The sequence below is a fragment of the Hyperolius riggenbachi genome, chromosome 6 (genome assembly GCF_040937935.1).
Source record: "Hyperolius riggenbachi isolate aHypRig1 chromosome 6, aHypRig1.pri, whole genome shotgun sequence".
NCBI classification, from domain to species: Eukaryota; Metazoa; Chordata; class Amphibia; order Anura; family Hyperoliidae; genus Hyperolius; species Hyperolius riggenbachi.
Genome location: NC_090651.1, coordinates 265,096,325 through 265,115,754, shown reverse-complemented (window position 1 = coordinate 265,115,754; position 19,430 = coordinate 265,096,325). Strand labels below are relative to the sequence as shown.

Here is a 19,430-nt window from a genome sequence, read left to right as displayed (position 1 = left end):
CAGTAACATCTGGCCCCATATGCAATTAACTCTTTTCTGAGGTTTTTCCTGGGAGATAAGTTTTCATGTTCGATTTAAAATAACTTTCCAGCACTTCTAAACTAAAAAAGTACAAAAAAGTAGGTGAAAAAGTGACATCAAAATTATTTTGAGTATCTTCTTGCATTCTGGAGGCTTAAAAGGCATTTAATTGACAAGTTTAAAAATATCACGTGGGAGAAAACTCAGGAGAAAAAGTGAATTGCATATGGGCCCTGGGGCCATACGCAATTCCTTTTTTCACCTGAGTTTTCTCCTAGGAGATACTTTTTCATCTTCAATTTAAAATAACTTTCCAGCACTTTTCAACTTAAAAAGTACCAAACAGTAGGTGAGAAAGTACTATTAAAATTATTTTGAGTATTTTCTTGCTTGCTGGTGGCTTAAAAGAAATGTTCTTGGCAAGTTTAAAATTATCACCTAGGAGAAAACTCAGGTGAAAAAGTGAATTGCATATAGGCCCTGGTATCAGGAAGGATTTTTTTCCCTCCTTTTAGACTAATAGGTCCAAGCCTTGCCTTCCACTGGACCAACTGGGATATGTAAGGATGCATTCTATTGTTTCTGTTATGCTAGTACTATACTTTCTGGTTTAAATCGATGGATAGATATCTTTTTTCAACCCAGCTGTGTAACATTAGTACCCACCAGAAAAGCTTGGTCTTTTATTCGGACTCTGATTCCAGCATCTCTGCATCAAGTCAATCATCTGCTGGCATTCCACAGGAGCATCTTCAGAAATATCCTGTAATGGAGGTCGCTGACCAGCTGCTACTTTCACTATGACAGTCATCATGCTATTACCTACACAGAGTCATATATATGTAATTATTACATTTCAAGCATTGAGCCAGCCAAGAATGAAATTTTCTGATCTCATTATATGGTTCAGTGAAAGTTCACAAATTTTCTAAGACCTTTTTCTTTTCTTCGAAAAAAAAAAAATACAGGAAACTATCATTTTCACTTCTCATCTATTTTAATTGCTAGTTGCCGTTTTTGGGCAGATCCCTTTGTATTGTGCTTTTAAGGTGATCTTTGACTTTTCCTGGAACAGGAAGTATGGGACATGAGAGCGGTTTAACTTATTCTTTATGCTACAGAAAAAACATACTGTTATTCAGATCTACAACTCTTCCTGTCTGGAAAAGTTTTATGAAAAATGCTTTCCAGTGCCGACACAGACAATAAAACAGTCAGGAAAAGTGTTAGTGGCCACTCACTCTGGATGGAGGATCTCAAAAGAAAATCTGATGATAAAAAGGTGCAGCAGTTACTCTAGGAACTGCATCCTAAAGTCAGTTAGACCTACACTCTCTTAAACCCTTAAGCACAGCTGCCTGATGCTAAAAATAATCCTAGGATAGTCCTTCCTCATGGTAACCTATATAGTACATATAGTGCTAGCCCTACTACAAAATTGTCTGAAGTCATTTTCTGTCTTACTATATAGCACGTATTAAAAAAAAAAGCTAGAGCAATTGTCCATGCAAAAAAGTCTGTTGAAAAACTTGTCAATTTTAGTCCAGTTTCCTGAGAAAAGGCTTCTAATTAAGGTTTTAGAGCTGGAAAGTTCAAAGGGTCATTACTTATGTTTGTTTTTCGGATCAGCAAAGCACATTTGTCTCTGCTGCTGTTTAGAATTCAATCTTAAAATGGAGCCCTTAAACTGAAAATAACTATACAGGCTCAGTTCCATGTTCTATTTACCTTTATTGAAACAAATACAATTAATCACCTCATAAGTTTATTTTCACGTCAGGCTTGCTTTAAAGGTTTTTCCTCTTCTCTCCCTCTCCACAGTGATCACCTTGATTATCAGCCATGCTTAGAAGTTAAAACACTTTATTAAAATGAATAGTAAAACAAAATATTCATACTGAGGGTCCTAAAGACAATAGCACCCAAAGTGTATTGTCCATTCTATAGAGGGGGTTCTATTGTCTGCAGGATCCTCAATATGTGTAATTCAATTCACCATTCATTTTGATAAAGTGGTTTGTGGTTTTAATCTCTAAACACTGAAGAGCGGTTTCCCTTATTTTCCTCCACATGTGCTTGGCTGGTAATTGAGGTGATCACAGATAAATAAAAACCTGAAAGAGGCTTTGACTTATTTTCCACAATGTCCCAAACTAAACAAAAAACATTGTTTGGAACTAAGACTTACTGCAAGCTATTTTTGATATTTTTTATATAACCGATCACATTCGTAAGTGTAACACCAGCATGCAGATGTGGCCATACACATCAGAAGCTACAACCAAACAGGACAGTAAACCAAACACTGTCAGGGATTTTAGTATTCTGGTCTGTTTATAACAGGAACATTCAATTGTTAATTGTTTCTCTATTCTTTCTCCTTCTAAATCTCGTTAACCCTACCTTACTCAATTTTTTCACTTTTTGCAACCCTTACCCTTCCCTAACACTGACTTAAACTGTAACACTAACCTCATACAGCCCAACGCCTCCAAAACCCGGATACAGGTTCTCTGGATAGAAAGTCTCCAAGTATTTAATCCAGTTTACTGTAACTGCTTTGAAGTTCACACCTATGCTAAAAATAGCCAGGTAAGGATTGTTGTCCTATCTTTGGCAGATCTTATTTGTGAATCTGATTAGTAATTAAATACATCTCGAGCTCACTCCAACCTGAATTATCGCAAATTCTTTCTGTTTTAGGAAAGCAAGTTTTGTTTTTCTTAACATCTCAGTAAGGGGGCTCTTAGGACCATTGTAGTCCCTTACACACCCCAATGAGTTCTGGGTCACCATGAGCTTGCTGGTTAGTCTGTGCCTAATTAAATATGTAATTGGGATTGCCGTGTTTGCTCATTAAAACAAAAATAGCAGCCATGGTAGGAACTTAGGAAGTGATGGGAAAAAAAACATACACAGAGGTTTTTAACACTGTACTGTTCTGTAAAGCACTTAAAGAAACAGGCCCATATGCAATTAATTTTTTTCTCCAGAGTTTTCTCCTGGGTGATATTTTTAAATGTGTCAATAAAATGCATGTTAAGCCATCAGAAAGCAAGAAAATGCTCAAAATAATTTTGATAGTCCTTTTTCACTTACTTTTTCTTTATTTTTGTAGTTGAAAAGTGCTGAAAATGTATTTTAATGTGAAGATGAAAAATTATCTCCTAGGAGAAAACTCAGGTGAAAAAGTGAATTGCATATGGCCCAAAGCCTCATTACTTCAGTTCAGTGTAGCATAGTTTTAGTTAGTCTACAATCATCATTTTCTGTAACATGTCTATGATCACCTGTACATCTTACGCACTCATTTTGGACTCTCTACAATACAATAACACGTCATCAAAATACAGTGCACCCTCTATCATATGGAGAAGCTTCTTTTGTCTGCCTCACTGGTATACTATTTTGCACTGTAGTTTATATGCACTTTGCCTTCACTTTGCTGAATACATATGATCTTGATACAAAAGGAATAAAAATCACTTCTACCTGTAAATGGTTTCTTCTGCGTTAGAATCTCCCAGATAACAATGGAGTAGCTGGAAGAAAGAATGGGAAGATATTACTGATGGTTTGTTAGACAGTTATTGTGTTTTTCCTCTTTGTGTTGGGATTCCTTTCAGCACAGGTCAATAATGTCAGCCATTTCAAGCATGAAAATGATAGTGTTAGTTTTGCCAGGATTCTTGCTTTAGGCAGATCTTGTATGTCTTACCGCATAACAGATGAAAAGCTGAATCAGATTGATTGTAATCATTAGATTTTAATCAGGTCAAGCTCCCGAGTTAATTATTCACTTTACACAAGATACAGGGCTCGATTCACAAAGCGGTGATAACTCAGTTATCACGCCTAAAAGACTTTAGGCATGATAACCTTTGCACCGCTGAGTTATCACCGATTTTTGCTGCTCTTCGCGCGAAGCTCCCGCGCGCAAAGTCCCATAGGGTTAAATGGGCGTTGCACGCGAAGTTTTGCCCTCTTTCATTTTTTTGTAGCAAATCAATGCCCCCTGGGTTGTCCACATATTCTAATACAACATTTTAGCCTGTATTTAAGTGCCTCCAGACCATGGTAATTTAAAGTTACGCCCCGTTTATGGCTAATTATACCTGCCAGGGCGTAGATTTCAATTACCATGCCACACGCACCTGTCGCTATTGCCAATCACGCTGCTCTCCCGTTGCTGCAAGCCACTCGGTCTGCTGTTGCTATGACGGCAGAGCTCTGTGAGCCAGTCAGGAGCTATTTCATTGGTCCATGACTCCGTTATCACTGTGAGCCAATCTCATTGGGTCACAATGATCACAGGGTCAGGAGCCAAAGAATTTGGGTCCTGACTGGCTCACAGTAGTGTTGGGCGAACAGTGTTCGCCACTGTTCGGGTTCTGCAGAACATCACCCTGTTCGGGTGATGTTCGAGTTCGGCCGAACACCTGGTGGTGTTCGGCCAAACTGTTCGGGGTTCGCCCGAACTGCAGAATGCATGGCCGAACAGGGCCGAACAGGGCCCCTGTTCGGCCGAACAGGGCCCTGTTCGGCCGAATACTGCCCCCCTATGCCCCCTATGGGGTCGCAGGCATAAGGGGGGAGCATGCCCCGATCGCGGGGGGGGTCGGAAATTCCCCCCACCCCCTCCGCTAGCGCTCCCCCCTCTGCCCGCTTCCCCATACAAAAAGTTTGAAACAAGTTCAATAGTACCTGGGCTGGTGGCACTGGCTGGCAGTGGAGTGAGGAGGAGTCCGAGTAGCAGAGTGACGTTGAGGCCGGGCAGCGGGCGGTTCAGCGCTAGTACCCTTGTGGTACTTCCGCCCTTTCTCTGACCTCACGTCCTCTGCATACGAGGGTACGCATCACGCGTACCCTCGTATGCGTCATCACGCAGAGGACGTGAGGTCAGAGAAAGGGCGGAAGTACCACAAGGGTACTAGCGCTGAACCGCCCGCTGCCCGGCCTCAACGTCACTCTGCTACTCGGACTCCTCCTCCTCCTCACTCCACTGCCAGCCAGTGCCACCAGCCCAGGTACTATTGAACTTGTTTCAAACTTTTTGTATGGAGAAGCGGGCAGAGGGGGGAGCGCTAGCGGAGGGGGTGGGGGGAATTTCCGACCCCCCCCGCGACCGGGGCATGCTCCCCCCTTATGCCTGCGACCCCATAGGGCCCCCAAAATGGGCATGTTCGGGGGTCCCATTGACTCCCATTGAGTTCGGCGTTCGGGCCGAACATGCCGAACATCTGGCCCATGTTCGGCCTGTTCGGCCCGAACCCGAACATCCAGGTGTTCGCCCAACACTAGCTCACAGAGCTGTACCATCATAGCGAAATCAGAGTGAATGGACTTCAACAACAGGTGAGTGGAGCAAATGGCGAGAGTGGCAGGTCGGTGCAGCGAGAAGTTAGTAAGCCCGTATTTTGGTGCCAGCAGTTTCTGGTCCTTAAGAAGCCAGAGACTGCTGGTACGCAAGTGGTTAAACACCCGCTGCAGGCAGGGAAAAATACAGTAGTAAGTAAATATTTTGAGGAACCCAGTCTTACTGTTGGTCTTAATGTTTTCATTTAAAGTGGAATCTTACTAAATGTTACTTATTAAAATTGCTTACATTTTACAATATTCATTAATACATTATTTAGCTAGTGTTTGCCAATTGTAAAGTCTTTCCTCATCTTGATGCATATTCTTAAATGTATCATAGGTTATGACATCTTTACTGCTGGCAAGGAGCATCACTGCAGATTGTTTGTTTGTAGTTGTGTCCCGGAGTGAGTAGAAACAACACCTAGTCTCCCAGAATTCTCTGGGGCAGAAGGTTGTGTTACATCATAGTCTAGGCTAAACATCACTGGAAGGGCAGTGTTACAAATCTATATACAGATATAAGAACGGTTTCTGATGCTGAAAGCAGGATAATTAATGTAAAATTGGGTCCTGAATAATGCATTACATTCTACTATGTGTTGCTGCAGGGCCTTCTCCAGTTCAGATCCTTCTAAAAATTCGAAGGACTTGATTCAATAACCGGCGCTAAGCCGGTTTGTGTGCCTTATCACTTAGTGGGTGCAAACTATGGCACTAAGTAGTTTGCGCCCACACATCAGTCTTAGTACCGTTCACTGCGCGCACAGCGCGGGTGCAAGGATAACGTTATTCGTCGCACCAGGTGCAACGTTTAAAGAGAACCAGAGACGAAGCACCCTCATGTATTTTATTACATTTATCAGTGGGAACATGACAGTAAACACCTACCCTGCTTTTAGTTTTATTCTTCTCAGTCTAATCTATCTGTTATCAACTGTGATAAGAATCCACCGACTATTCAGTCGAGGTTTGACCTGGAATCATTATAGCTGAGTCACTCTTCTGTGGAGTGTTTTCAAGCCCAAGCCTGCCCTCTCCTGGCTCAAATTTCATGCTTTACATACTGTGAGCTGTTATGACATGGGATGGGGCTGCTGCTGCAGGAAAAATCTCTGTCTAACAGACAAGTGTGGCTGTGTGATCTGTATGCTCTGTCTGTGCAGCCAGTCATCAATATTATCTACTGTATGCAGTTTCATTACTATGAGAGACACTTCCTACAGGCAGCCACACAGCATACCAGAATATGAAGTTGAAAAACACAGATGAAAGCCTACAGCACAGCAGCCCTGCTTGTCTATAGTCTCATATAGCCTAGACAGCACATCCAGAACACCTTATAACCTGGAAGCAGAAGGAATATGAGCCGGCGGCCATATTGGATATTTCCTGGAGCATAATGCATAAAAAACACTCAAAAAGGCACACCAGAGTGGCAAAATTATCGGGTAGAGCATTTATTCTTTACAAGCTATCAACTGATATGTTTATTTTGTGTGAATCGTTCATCTCTGGTTCCCTTTAGGAGCAGTGGGTGCGACGTTGTCGTCGCACCGCGCACTAATATAGGCACACCCGCTCTGTGCGCGCAGTGAGCGGGGCTGCGTGCAAAGTAGCTTTGCGCGCACTAGGGGCAAAAAATGGCTTTTCAGACCGGCGCTAACATTTAGCGCCGGTTAGTGAATCAAGCCCATAATGTACTCAGAAGTCAACGTACTCAGACTCAGTATGTCCTAGTTAAATTTGGCAAACTGGTTATCATACCTGTACACATCATATTTGGTGCCGAGAACTCGGCTACTCTGCAGGAACATTTCCGGGGGAATGTAGTTCAAGGTTCCCTTGATGGCTGAGCGTTCTATATATTGTTTCCGTGTTGAGTTTTCTTTCCATTTTGACAGTCCAAAGTCTGAAATCTGAAACAAAAAAATAGCACATACACACTGTAGTCAGGTGTTTATCTAATCGGGAAATTTACATTGCTCGGCGCTACACCACTTACAATAGAGAAGAGAGTACAGTGCTTGAAGGACCACTATCGCAAAAAAAATTTTAAAATTTAAAATACATGTAAACACATAGAAATAAGAAGTATGTTTCCTCCAGAATAAAATGAGCTATAATTTACTTCTCTTCTATGTTGCTGTCGCTTACAGTAGTTGACTGACTGACTGACAGGTTTTGGGCTAGTTCATTTCCTCATGGGGGATTCTCAATATTTAATTTATTTCTTACAAAAGCACTCCCTGGTAAGGTTCTGTATAAAGATGCAGGACACCCCCCCCCCCCCCCCCCTTGTTTGCATGATATTTTGGCAGTTAAGTGCTTTTGAAAATAAAGATATCCCTGAGAATACCCCAGGAGGAGAGTCAGTTCTGTCAGATTGCTGCTTACTACTGTATGTGACAGCAACATAGGAAAAAAGTCATGCATAGTACATTTTGCTTTGGGAGAAATGTACGTTTTAGTTATGTGTTTTCATGTATTTTAAATTTCAATTTTTTTTGTGGTAATGGTCCTTTAAATGTACTGTATATAAATTAATGAATGTAAATACTTATTTTACAGTGTTCATTTATAAATTATTTAGACATTCTTTGTTCATAGTACAATATGACCTCACCTTGAATTACATTCCTACATTTACAGTTACATTTCTTACAGTTTTGACACATGATGAATAACCACTGCTTTTGCACTTCTGAATTGTTTTCTTGTTGGCTGCAAAGCCAGATGCTCATCCAGTGGTGTAGCTAAGGAGCTATGGGCCCCGGTGTGAGTTTTACATAGCACCCCCCCTCCCCCCCAAACAGGATATACATAACAATTGTTACGGCACACCAAAACCTGCCAAGGACAACCACAGTGTCAGAGGTGCAAGAAGGGGATTGCTTGTTAATCATTATTATCATTCAAAGCATTTATAGAATGATCATTGCAAGCACAGGACCAATAAAGAGCTAGTACTACAATTGAAATAGGGCCTTACGGGGCCCCTCTGGCCCAAGGGCTGCAACCCCTCTGCTACACCACTGTGCTCACCTGAAAACAGTTGTGCATGTAGGGAAACTATCACCCCACACTGGGGCAGATAAGTCAAGCTAGTGAAAGGAAAAACATGAGCACAGCTGGGGCAAAACTCGAGAAAATGTCCAGATAAGGGATTTTGTTTAGTTGCTCAAAAACTGTTCCACTTCTGCACATGTTTTAACACAGATTTTCTCAATTTCTCCATGTATTGCTTTTGATAAATCTACCTCACAGTCATTAAACCAAAAATGTGCCTTTTTATAACAGAAGATATTTACAATTATTCAGGTTGGAGTGAGCATATGAGGTTTGCCACAATGCGTCACTGCTGAATATGCAAATTGCCCCTTTGTTGTTCCTATAAGCTAAACACACCAATTGTATGCATGTTGGATTATTGTGGTTCTGTACAAATAACAAGCTGACACATCATTACATCCCAGTGGTTCTGGAGGTGTGTTTTGCTTACAGGGACAGGAAAGGGATGATTTGCATATTCAGAAGTGATGCATTGTGGGAGACATCAAATGCTCACTCCAACCTGAATAACACAAATACTTTCTGTTTTAAAAAGGCAAACTTCTGTTTTGCATAGCATCTTAGTAAGAGAGCTTGTTGCTCCTTTGTAACCCCTTACACACTCCTAGGAGTTCTGGTACACCATGAGCTTTCTGGGTAATCTGTAGCCATTAAACATTTGTGGAAACTGGCTGCATTATTGCCCTGCTACCACAGGAACTTCTGTCCAAGATACAGTGGGATGTGATAGTTTGGGTAATGATGTTAATCATCATTATTTTCCTGTATAAATCGTTGGTTGTTACGATAAAAAATGTCAGTTAAATATATCATATATAGGAGACACACACAGTGATATTTGAGAAGTGAAATGAAGTTTATTGGATTTACAGAAAGTGCGCAATAATTGTTTCAACAAAATTAGGCAGGTGTATAAATTTGGCCACCACAAAAAAAAAAAAAAAAAACGAAATCAATATTTAGTAGATCCTCCTTTTGCAGAAATCACAGCCTCTAAACACTTCCTGTAGGTTGCAATGAGAGTCTAGATTCTGGTTGAAGGTATTTTGGACCATTCCTCTTTACAAAACATCTCTAGTTCCTTCAGGTTTGATGGCTTCCAAGCATGGATACCTCTCTTTAACTCACACCACAGATTTTCAATTATATTCAGGTCTGAGGACTGAGATGGTCATTCCAGAACGTTGTACTTGTTCCTCTGCATGAATGCCATAGTGGATTTTAAAGCAGTGTTTAGGGTTGTTGTCTTGTTGAAAGATCCAGCCCCAGCGCAGCTTCAGCTTTGTCACTGATTCCTGGAAGATGGTCTTCAGAATCTGCTGATACTGAGTGCAATCCATGCTTCCCTCAACTTTGACAAGATTCCCAGTCTCTGCACTGGCCACACAGCCCCACAGCATGATGGAACCACCACCATATTTTACTATAGGTAGAAGGTGTTTTTCTTGAAATGCTGTGTTTTTTTTCCTCCATGCATAAGGCCCTGGACTGACTGTTCTCACCATTCGTCTCTTCTGTGTATCCGATATTTTTCTTGGTCTGCCACTTCAAGCCTTTACTTGAACTGAGCCTGTGGTCGTCCATTTCCTTAATATGTTCCTAACTGTGGAAACAGACAGCTGAAATCTCTGAGAAAACTTTCTGTATCCTTTGCCTAAACCATGATAGTAAACAATCTTTGTTTTCAGGTCATTTGAGAGTTGTTTTGAAACCCCCATGTTTTTACTCTTCAGAGAAATTTAAAAGAGGAGGGAAACTTACAATTGACCCCCTTAAATACTACTTCTTATAAATTGATTCACCTGTGAATGTAGGTCAGGGGTCACTGAGCTTATTTATTCATTATTTATTTATTTATTGTATTTATAAAGCGCCAACATATTACGCAGTGCTGGACATTAGTTTAGGTTACAGACAATATGTAGGGGTGACATACAGCAAAATGACAATACATGAATACAAGAAAGACCAGATCATGCAGCACAGTATGAGTACAAGGTAATGCTTAGTCAGTCACTGGATGGAGAATGGAGATTAGGCAAGTTATGTTTACTCAGATGCATAGCATGGGTTCACAGTAATGGAGGTGCATGATCAGGTAGGACGCAAAAGGAGGAGGACCCTGCCCAAAGGCTTACAATTTAGAGGATTACCAAGCCAATTTGAGTTCCAATAATTAGTTCTAAAGGTTTTGGAATCAATAAAATGACAACAGTGCCCAAATGTATGCACCTGCCTAATTTTATTTAAACAAATATTTTGCACGTTCTGTAAATGCAATAAACTTCATTTCACTTCTCCAATATCACTGTGTGTGTCTCCTACATGATACCGGTATATTTAACTGACATTTTCTATCTTAACAACCAACGATTTATGCAGGAAAATCATGACGATTAACATGGTTGCCCAAACTTTTGCATCCCACTGTAATTGCCTTCTATGTTCTGTCAGCCTGTAGTCTGTCTGTAGTCTGTCTAATGATCAATGTTTTGATGTCATTGAATAAAAAACCCTTCAATATGCATGTTTATTAATGTCAACTTTAATTGTCCTGCTGCGTTCAAAGCCAGAGTACCAGGCTCATTCTAAATGTTTTCTGGAATACCCAGACAGCTCATGGTGACCCAGAGCCACCTAAAAGGTATAAATCAAGTATAAAAGTCAGTAAAGAGACCTTGGGCTAGACTCCCTAACACTGCTACTGAGTGCTTTGTATCCGCCAGGAGAAAAGTGCAATATACTGTAAATGTTATTTGTCTTGTCTTGTCTAAAAAGACTAGAAAGTACTATATAAAAAAGCAACAAAATGGAAAACCAAGAGCCCCCAATAGTGTAGTATGTTAAAAACAATTTTCAGTGTGGTAATACACTAAATAAAACTCACAAAGAAGAGTTTAAACTTGACCCCGTTCAGGTTAAGAAGTCTCTCTGTAGACAGGAAATCACAGATAACACCCCTCCACCAAGGGCTGACCAAAATGTAACACTAAGTGATTAAACAAATGCACCAAAAACTTTTTTAAACTGATTTTAGCTAATTTTATTCTTTTTTGGCGGCGCCTCTGTTCAAACATGTACTGCAGTATTCAAAAGCAATGCTAAATGTAATCTTGTATTAAAACAGAAGAGGGCCTCAATTCACTAAGCTTTAACAAACACTTTATCAAACGTTTGATAATTTACCTCATGGGTAAAATCTCATTTTGAATTCACTATGGTGTTATAGATTTATTGAACGTTTTATCAATAAAAAATGTGATAAATATATAACACCTTAGTGAATTCAAAATTAGATTTTAACCATGAGGTAAATTATCAAACATTTGATAAAGTGTTTGATAAACCTTAGTGAATTGAGGCCCTTAAGTTGTTTGCATAAATTCAGCTGTCACTGAGCAACTGTGGTTTCTCATCATGCAACACTCCCGATTAGTGATGAGCGAAAATGCTGATATTCTTTTCACATTAATTTTCCCGAATATAATGTAAAATTCGACTTTTGAGCTAAAATGCCTTTGAAAACCATATTGTAAGAAGTTAATGATTTTTCGCAAATTTTCACACTAAAACAATAAACCGTTTTTGCACTCTTTGCAAATTTTCATGGTAAAAAAAGAGTTTTTGTGATTTTTCACATCGGAAAAAAAAATTAAATTTTTTTGACCATGATGTAAAAATGCAATGTATTTTTGCAAACATTTCTCAAAATCAAAAATAGCATTTTCATTTTGAAACTGACTTTGGCAAAAATGTACAAGCAACACTCCTCCCTAACATGTAAAATTCAATAGTTACAGGCTCACTATACACCAGCAGTTTTGGATGTGCAGCCTTGCTTTCAATAGCATAAAGAGATGATTTGCATATTTAGGAGTGATGCATCATGGGTTTTAAGACGACAGTATTACATCTAAATGTTTTTGGGTATGACCATCGTGCATGTGATTACATATAAACATATGCATATAAACCATCAACAAAATTATGCAAAGTTTGAAATGCCTAAACATAATTTCCTCTCATACTGCCCAACAGATTACATATATTTATTAGGATATTTATCAAATATTTATAGCCTCACACTGCTACTCGTGGTAATCTATTTAACAGACATGCCTCCCAACTTTTTGAGAAAAGAGAGAAGAACACTTTAAGACACACCCCTGCCACACCTCTAACCACACCCCCACCACACCCCATGCCATGAATACCACAAATAATTCAGAAGAAAACTATGTACTATAACTGCTTAGGGACAGCAGTTATTTAAATCTATGCCTTATTTTGATACCCCAATACCTGTCAGGGCCTAAATTTCATCTCACCGCTGCCACGCGCTCTGGTCGCTCTTGTTACTCTTGCCGATCACATCGCTGTCTCCCCGCAACAGATCACTTGTCCTGCCATCTCTATGACGGTAGAGCTCTGTGAGCAGGTCAAGCCTCAAGTGCTGATTTCATTGGCTCCTGACCCTGTCGATCAATGTAAGCAACTCCCATTGGATTACATTGATCACAGGGTCAGAAGCCAATAAAACCGGCTCCTGACCATCTCACAGAGCTCTGTTGTCATAAGAGACAGCAGAGTGGGTGGCCTGAGTTGATGGGTGTGCGGTGTGGATGGTGGTTGCAGCGGGTATGTGCAGCAATTTGTCGGTATCCAGCGGTTTATGGTACCAGCGGCCTCTGGTCCTTAACGGGGCAGAGACCGCTGGTACTTAAGTGGTTAATCATTCAAACCATGCTGGTCCTCTCTATCATCATTAGTTTCTATTTGAAAAGGGCGCCTGGAAAAAAGGGCGCCTGGTGTAGCCTATATATGCCAAATTCGGCTACAAAAATGGCGCCTGGTGTAGCCCATATACCAACTTTGGCTACAAAGGGCATCTGGTGTAGCCCATATATTCCAAATTCGGCTACAAAGGGCGTCTGGTGTAACCCATGTATGTCAAATTCGGCTACAAAGGGGCACCTGGTGTAGCCCATATATGCCAAATTCGGCTACAAAGAGTGCCTGTTGTAGCCCATATATGCCGAATTCGGTTACAAAGGGCACCCGGTGTAGCCCATATGCCAAATTCGGCTACAAAGGGCTCCTAGTGTAGCCGAAAAAGCTAGTTTTAGTTTATAAAAAGGGTGCTGTTATAAGCAAAATTTGTTGGGCTATAAAGGGGCTCTAGATATAGCTGAGAAAAGTGATTAATATGACCTAACTTCTCCCTACTCTCACACAGAACCCTCCCCTGATGGTGCCTAACCCTAACATCTCTGGTGGTGCCTAACCCTAACCTCTCTCTGGTGGTGCCTAACCCTAACCTCTCCCCTGGTGGTGCCTAACCCCTCCCTGGTGGTGCCTAACCCTAACCCCTCCCTTGTGGTGCCTAACCCTAAAACAGCCCCATTGTGATTACTATGACCTAACTTCTCACTACTCTCACACAGAACCCTCAGTGGTGGTGCCTAACCCTAAGATCCCCCAGGTGGTGCCTAACCCTAAGATCCCGCAGGTGGTGCCTAACCCTAAGACCCCCCCCCATGTGGTGCCTAACCCTAAGACTCCCCTGGTGGTGCCTAACCCTAAACCCCTCTAGCGGTGCCTAACCCTAAGTCCCCCCTAGTGGTTCCTAACCCTAAGTCCCCCCTGCTTGTGGTGCCTAATCCAACCCCCCCCCCCCCCCATGCACCCCTGAAACAAAAATCTTGGCTATAAAAGGGTGCCCTTTTGTAGCAGAATCAAAAACCTTGTAGCCAAAAACCTTGTAGCTGAATAAAAAATATGGGCTACAAAGGGGTGCCCTACTGTAGCCGAAAACCTTGTAGCCGAAAAAATATGGGCTACAAAGAGGTACCCTACTGTAGCCGAAAACCTTGTAGACAAAAAAAATATGGGCTACAAAGAGGTACCCTACTGTAGCCGAAAACCCTGTAGACAAAAAAAATATGGGCTACAATGGGGTGCCCTACTGTAGCCGAAAACCTTGTAGCTGAAAAAAAAAGGGCTACAAAGGGGTGCCCTACTGCAGCCGAAAACCTTGTAGCCAAAAAAAATATGGGCTACCAAGGGGCACCCGCTTGTAGCCTATATCTAAAATCGGGCGCCCTTTTCACCACCGTGTAGCCGATATTTGCAGAAATAATATTGATGTCTATGGAGGTGCCCTTTTTATACAGGCAGCTCAGGCGCCCTTTCAAACGGATCCCAGTTTTCCTTCAGTTTAACATCTGAAAATAGGAAATATATAAATTCGCATGATGGAAATAATGTTTATTTAAAGATTAAATAACATTTTTCAGTTGAAAAATAATCTATTTACACAAATCTGTACATCAGTTCTGAAAGAGGGACAAATGAAGAAAAAACAGTTCACCCAAATTTACTCGTAATCAAGGTATTTTCAATCTAGCTCCACATCCCCTGAATTAAAGACATGAGGTTGGTTTATAAAATGGCAGTGTGGACATCAGTTTCTTGTAAAGCAAAGTTATTTATGTAACTTGGTGTCCGGTTAGTAGCATCAAAAGGCATAAGTATAATTTAAATGCAGGGCCGGTTCTAGATGTTTTGCTGCCTGAGGCAATCGTATGTGTATGCCAGCCCCCTCCCCCAATTTGAAATGATCCCACAGCACCCAACAATTTACTTTGCTTCATTTAATGTTCTCAGCCAGCAAGGGAGCATATACAACAACTTGAGACATGACATGCTGCAGCTCAACACAACATACTGGCTGACTGGCTGGCTGGCTGGCTGGCTAGGATTCTGTGACAAACAAACTGCTCACCCTCAGCCTGTCGGCATGTTTATGTTAGGAGGCATTCTGTATCTCACAGTGATGCTTGTTCATGCTGCTCAGCTCTTATTGTGACAATCTCAGTGTGTTATATATACATACTTGCTATATGCCTGTTATATTATATGATATGTTTTCTAGCTTTATGTATTATCACTACATGTGCTTATTACATATCTTCTGATTATATCATACTCAGGGGTGCAGCTAGCCCCGGGTGAACTAAGTGGCCACCCACAGCAGGGGCCTCCCGTGCTGCCAGGTGCCGTCTCTGCGTCCCTATTCACTCATGCACAGATAGCAGCAATGCAAACAGAGGAAAGAGCGGCGCAGTGACCACACAGTACACTTCAGATGCGGAAGTGAGATCATTGCTAATTTCCTGTATTTGAAGTGTGTCACATGGTTACTATGCACTGCACTGCAAATTAAGTGCCACTTGTAGCCACAAAAACTTTATCCGCACTTTCTTACTTTCACCTTGCCTTTTCTATTAATTTCAACAAACTGCAGGCATTTGATTAGTCTCTTTGTTCAGAAAAGAGGGAGGTTTAACTGCCTGCTTACTTGCACATGTGCCTGGGGCACATGTGTATAAGTGAAGGCAGGACACAAACCTATGCATACAAATGAAATAAAATCATATTGTATCACCCATTTCCACAAAGAGTTAAAAATGCAATAGAAGCATAATCACAAAAAAGTATTTGAATGTTCTTTATTAACCATAAATACTTGGCTTTAATTAATTCTCCCTAATATACCTCGCAAATTTGGTGACAATGGCATGTATTGGGCTTTGCAATTAACTGTTTAAAGGACCACTCCAGCGAAAAAAGTAAGCAGTTAAAATCTTACAGAAGTGACAGGTTTTGGAATAAAAACAAGGAACACCAAGAGCCCCAATAGTGTAATATGTACTGGTAAATGGTTACTAGATAGAGTAAATAGTAATACTCACAAACCAGGGTTACCACTAGGCAACCACTGTAAAGGCAGGTGGGGAGATTTTCCTGCTTCCACTCAGGAATAAGAAGTTGCTCTCTGTAGATGAGAAAAAGGGGGTTCAACCCTCCACCCAGGGTGGACTCAATATTATGCAGGAGAACAGAGGCGCCAGAAGGATAAAAGGAAGCTAAATGAGCTTAAAAACCAAATTCTTGGTAAATAGAGGAGGTAGTGGTGGACTCACCTCCTCCAAGTAGACACACAACGACTGTAGTAAACACAGTCAATATATTTTATTTATGAACTCCAAAAATGCAACGCGTTTCGCAGGTTTGATCCTGCTTCTTCAGGCAATAACAACGGAGCAATAGCATATGTGGTCAGTAGAAGAGCCAGGCACCTCTGTGGGACTACAGTCGTTGTGTGTCTACTTGGAGGAGGTAAGTCCACCGGTACCTCCTCTATTTACCAAGAATTTGGTTTTTAAGCTCATTTAGCTTCCGTTTATCCTTCAGGTTTTGGAATAGTCCATCTCCTCATGGGGTATTCTCAGGGTTTTCTGTGTTTTCAAAAGCAATTCCTGAATGGCAGTTTAACTGGCAAACTAGTAAGATACCTGCCAGCCTCCCTACACATATGTACAGTATGTACACGTCGCCGGTGAATTGGGCACCCGGAGAGCCAAATGACGGCTCTCACTGCTGCCGAAAAAAATCCCCGGCGGCGTTAAATACTGTTCACTCTCCATGTTGTCGTAACTTGGATGGAGATGTAATTTAGGGTGCGGCAACTGGAGTCGCAAATTACCATAACGCACCCCAGTGTAGCATTACAGTGCTGCTATGGGGCGACTGGTTTTGGTGCACGGCGATAAACCACCTGCTTCACTCCCTACTCCCTTGCACACTATTTTATCAGTTAGACTTAGCAACTGCCATTTAAGAAATGCTTATGAAGACAAAGAAAACCCTGAAAATCCGCATGAGGAGATGGACAAGTCCAAAACCTGTTGTTTATGTCAGATTTTAACTGCTTACTACCATCATAACAATTTTAGAGTGAGAATTCAGATTGGCCATAGAAAAAAAAATCCACTCAGGACTAGTTCTCTTGCATGCTTGGTGCATAATGCATTTAATAATTAGAATGATAAAGGGCTGATATTAGTATACAGTAGCTGTGGATTTTACATTCACCTTAAAGAACAGAGCACAGAGAAACAAGCTTATGAAATAAAGGGTGTCTAGGGCAACAGTGGGAGGAAAAGAGGGCAACATTTCTGACAGTACAGTTATCTTTTCATTTTACTTTCCCTTTGTTTAGAATCCATAGAATAAAGCAGCAGAGCTGGAAGGAGGGCTGTTTAATAGACAGTACAAAAGAGCAAAGTACAGTAATCTATTATTACTACACATCGCAGTATATAGCACTGGCACATTTTGTTCTGCATTTTACAAAGAACGTTCAAGAATTCAAATCACTATGTGTCCCTCAGAGAAACTGACCATGTAATGTTCCCACCACAATCATAGACTTTTGTCACTACCATAGTTATGGGGTCAGTGTGGGTGCAACCCATGCCAACATGGGAAGAATATTCAAACATGTCCTGGTCAGGATTTAAACATATGAAGAAATTAAGAGAAAGAGATCTAGAGTAGTATTTTAATGCCAAGGGAGGGGTTTAGAAAAGTATATACATTTTATACTGGTGGGTGTAGGTTACCCATTAAGCAACCACTTTTCAGACAAGAGGGGAACTTATACCCATCCCCTAAAGGGTTTACAATGGCGCTCTCTGTAGATGGGGAAAGGAGATAGTGAGGTAGACCCCTCCACCAATGGTGCACTTGATGTATTGTATATGATAGGAAGAGACACCAAAAAGGATTATATATATATATATATATATATATATATATATATATATATATATATATATATATATATATATACATATATATACATACACACTCACCTAAAGGATTATTAGGAACACCTGTTCAATTTCTCATTAATGCAATTATCTAATCAACCAATCACGTGGCAGTTGCTTCAATGCATTTAGGGGTGTGGTCCTGGTCAAGACAATCTCCTGAACTCCAAATTGAATGTGAGAATGGGTAAGAAAGGTGATTTAAGCAATTTTGAGCGTGGCATGGTTGTTGGTGCCAAATGGGCCGGTCTGAGTATTTCACAATCTGCTCAGTTACTGAGATTTTCACACACAACCATTTCTAAGGTTTACAGAGAATGGTGTGAAAAGGGAAAAACATTCAGCATGCGGCAGTCCTGTGGGCGAAAATGCCTTGTTGATACTAGAGGTCAGAGGAGAATGGGCCGACTGATTCAAGCTGATAGAAGAGCAAATTTGACTGAAATAACCACTCGTTACAACCGAGGCATGCAGTAAGGCATTTGCGAAGCCACAGCCTTGAGGTGGATGGGCTACAACAGTAGAAGACCCCACTGGGTACCACTCATATCTACTACAAATAGGAAAGAGAGGCTACAATTTGCACAAGCTCACCAAAATTGGACAGTTGAAGACTGGAAAAATGTTGCCTGGTCTGATGAGTCTCGATAGAGTCAGAATTTGGCGTAAACAGAATGAGAACATGGATCCATCATGTCTTGTTACCACTGTGCAGGCTGGTGGTGGTGGTGTAATGGTGTGTATATAAATATATATGATAAAAACAAGGGGAAGTAACACTTATCTCTCCAATGAATGTTCGGCATAATACGGTCATCAAAAAAAAGTTTTTAATATAGTTATACTCCAGAAGTATCGCAGTGCTTCGTGAGTCACAGCCCACTTCTTCAGCATTCAGCATTGCAACTTCTGGAGTATATAATAAACGTTTTTTATATATTTGTAATGACAGTATTATGCTGACTCTTCAATGGGGAAGTATATATATATATATATATATATATATATATATATATATATATATATATATATATATATATATATATATATATATACAGTATACACACACACACACACACACACACATATATGTTATCCTTTTTGGCATCTTTGTTCCTATTGTATACAAGGATTTAAACATAGGATTCTAGTGTTGCAAGGTGAGTGCTAGTCATCATCCCACTATATTACCCATCTATAGCAGTATATTAAAGGAATCCTTTAGTAAAAATGAAACCACCCTGCGCCGACATAGTGCAGCCGCACTACTCACATGGGAACACGGCGACTCCTGGCACTGGA

The 19,430-nt window shown here is 40.8% G+C and overlaps 1 protein-coding gene across 1 annotated transcript in view; it reads right to left on the bottom strand.

Moving 5' to 3' along the window:
• Window positions 1-19,430, bottom strand: part of ANKK1 (ankyrin repeat and kinase domain containing 1) — a 136,216-nt gene that overhangs the window by 29,100 nt on the left and 87,686 nt on the right. Inside the window, exons 3-5 of the mRNA XM_068240776.1 lie at window positions 7,147-7,298; window positions 3,514-3,563; window positions 688-843 (exon numbers count right to left, since the gene is read on the bottom strand). Of these exons, the coding sequence (XP_068096877.1) occupies window positions 688-843; window positions 3,514-3,563; window positions 7,147-7,298 (358 nt within the window). The remainder of the gene's footprint in view (window positions 1-687; window positions 844-3,513; window positions 3,564-7,146; window positions 7,299-19,430) is intronic.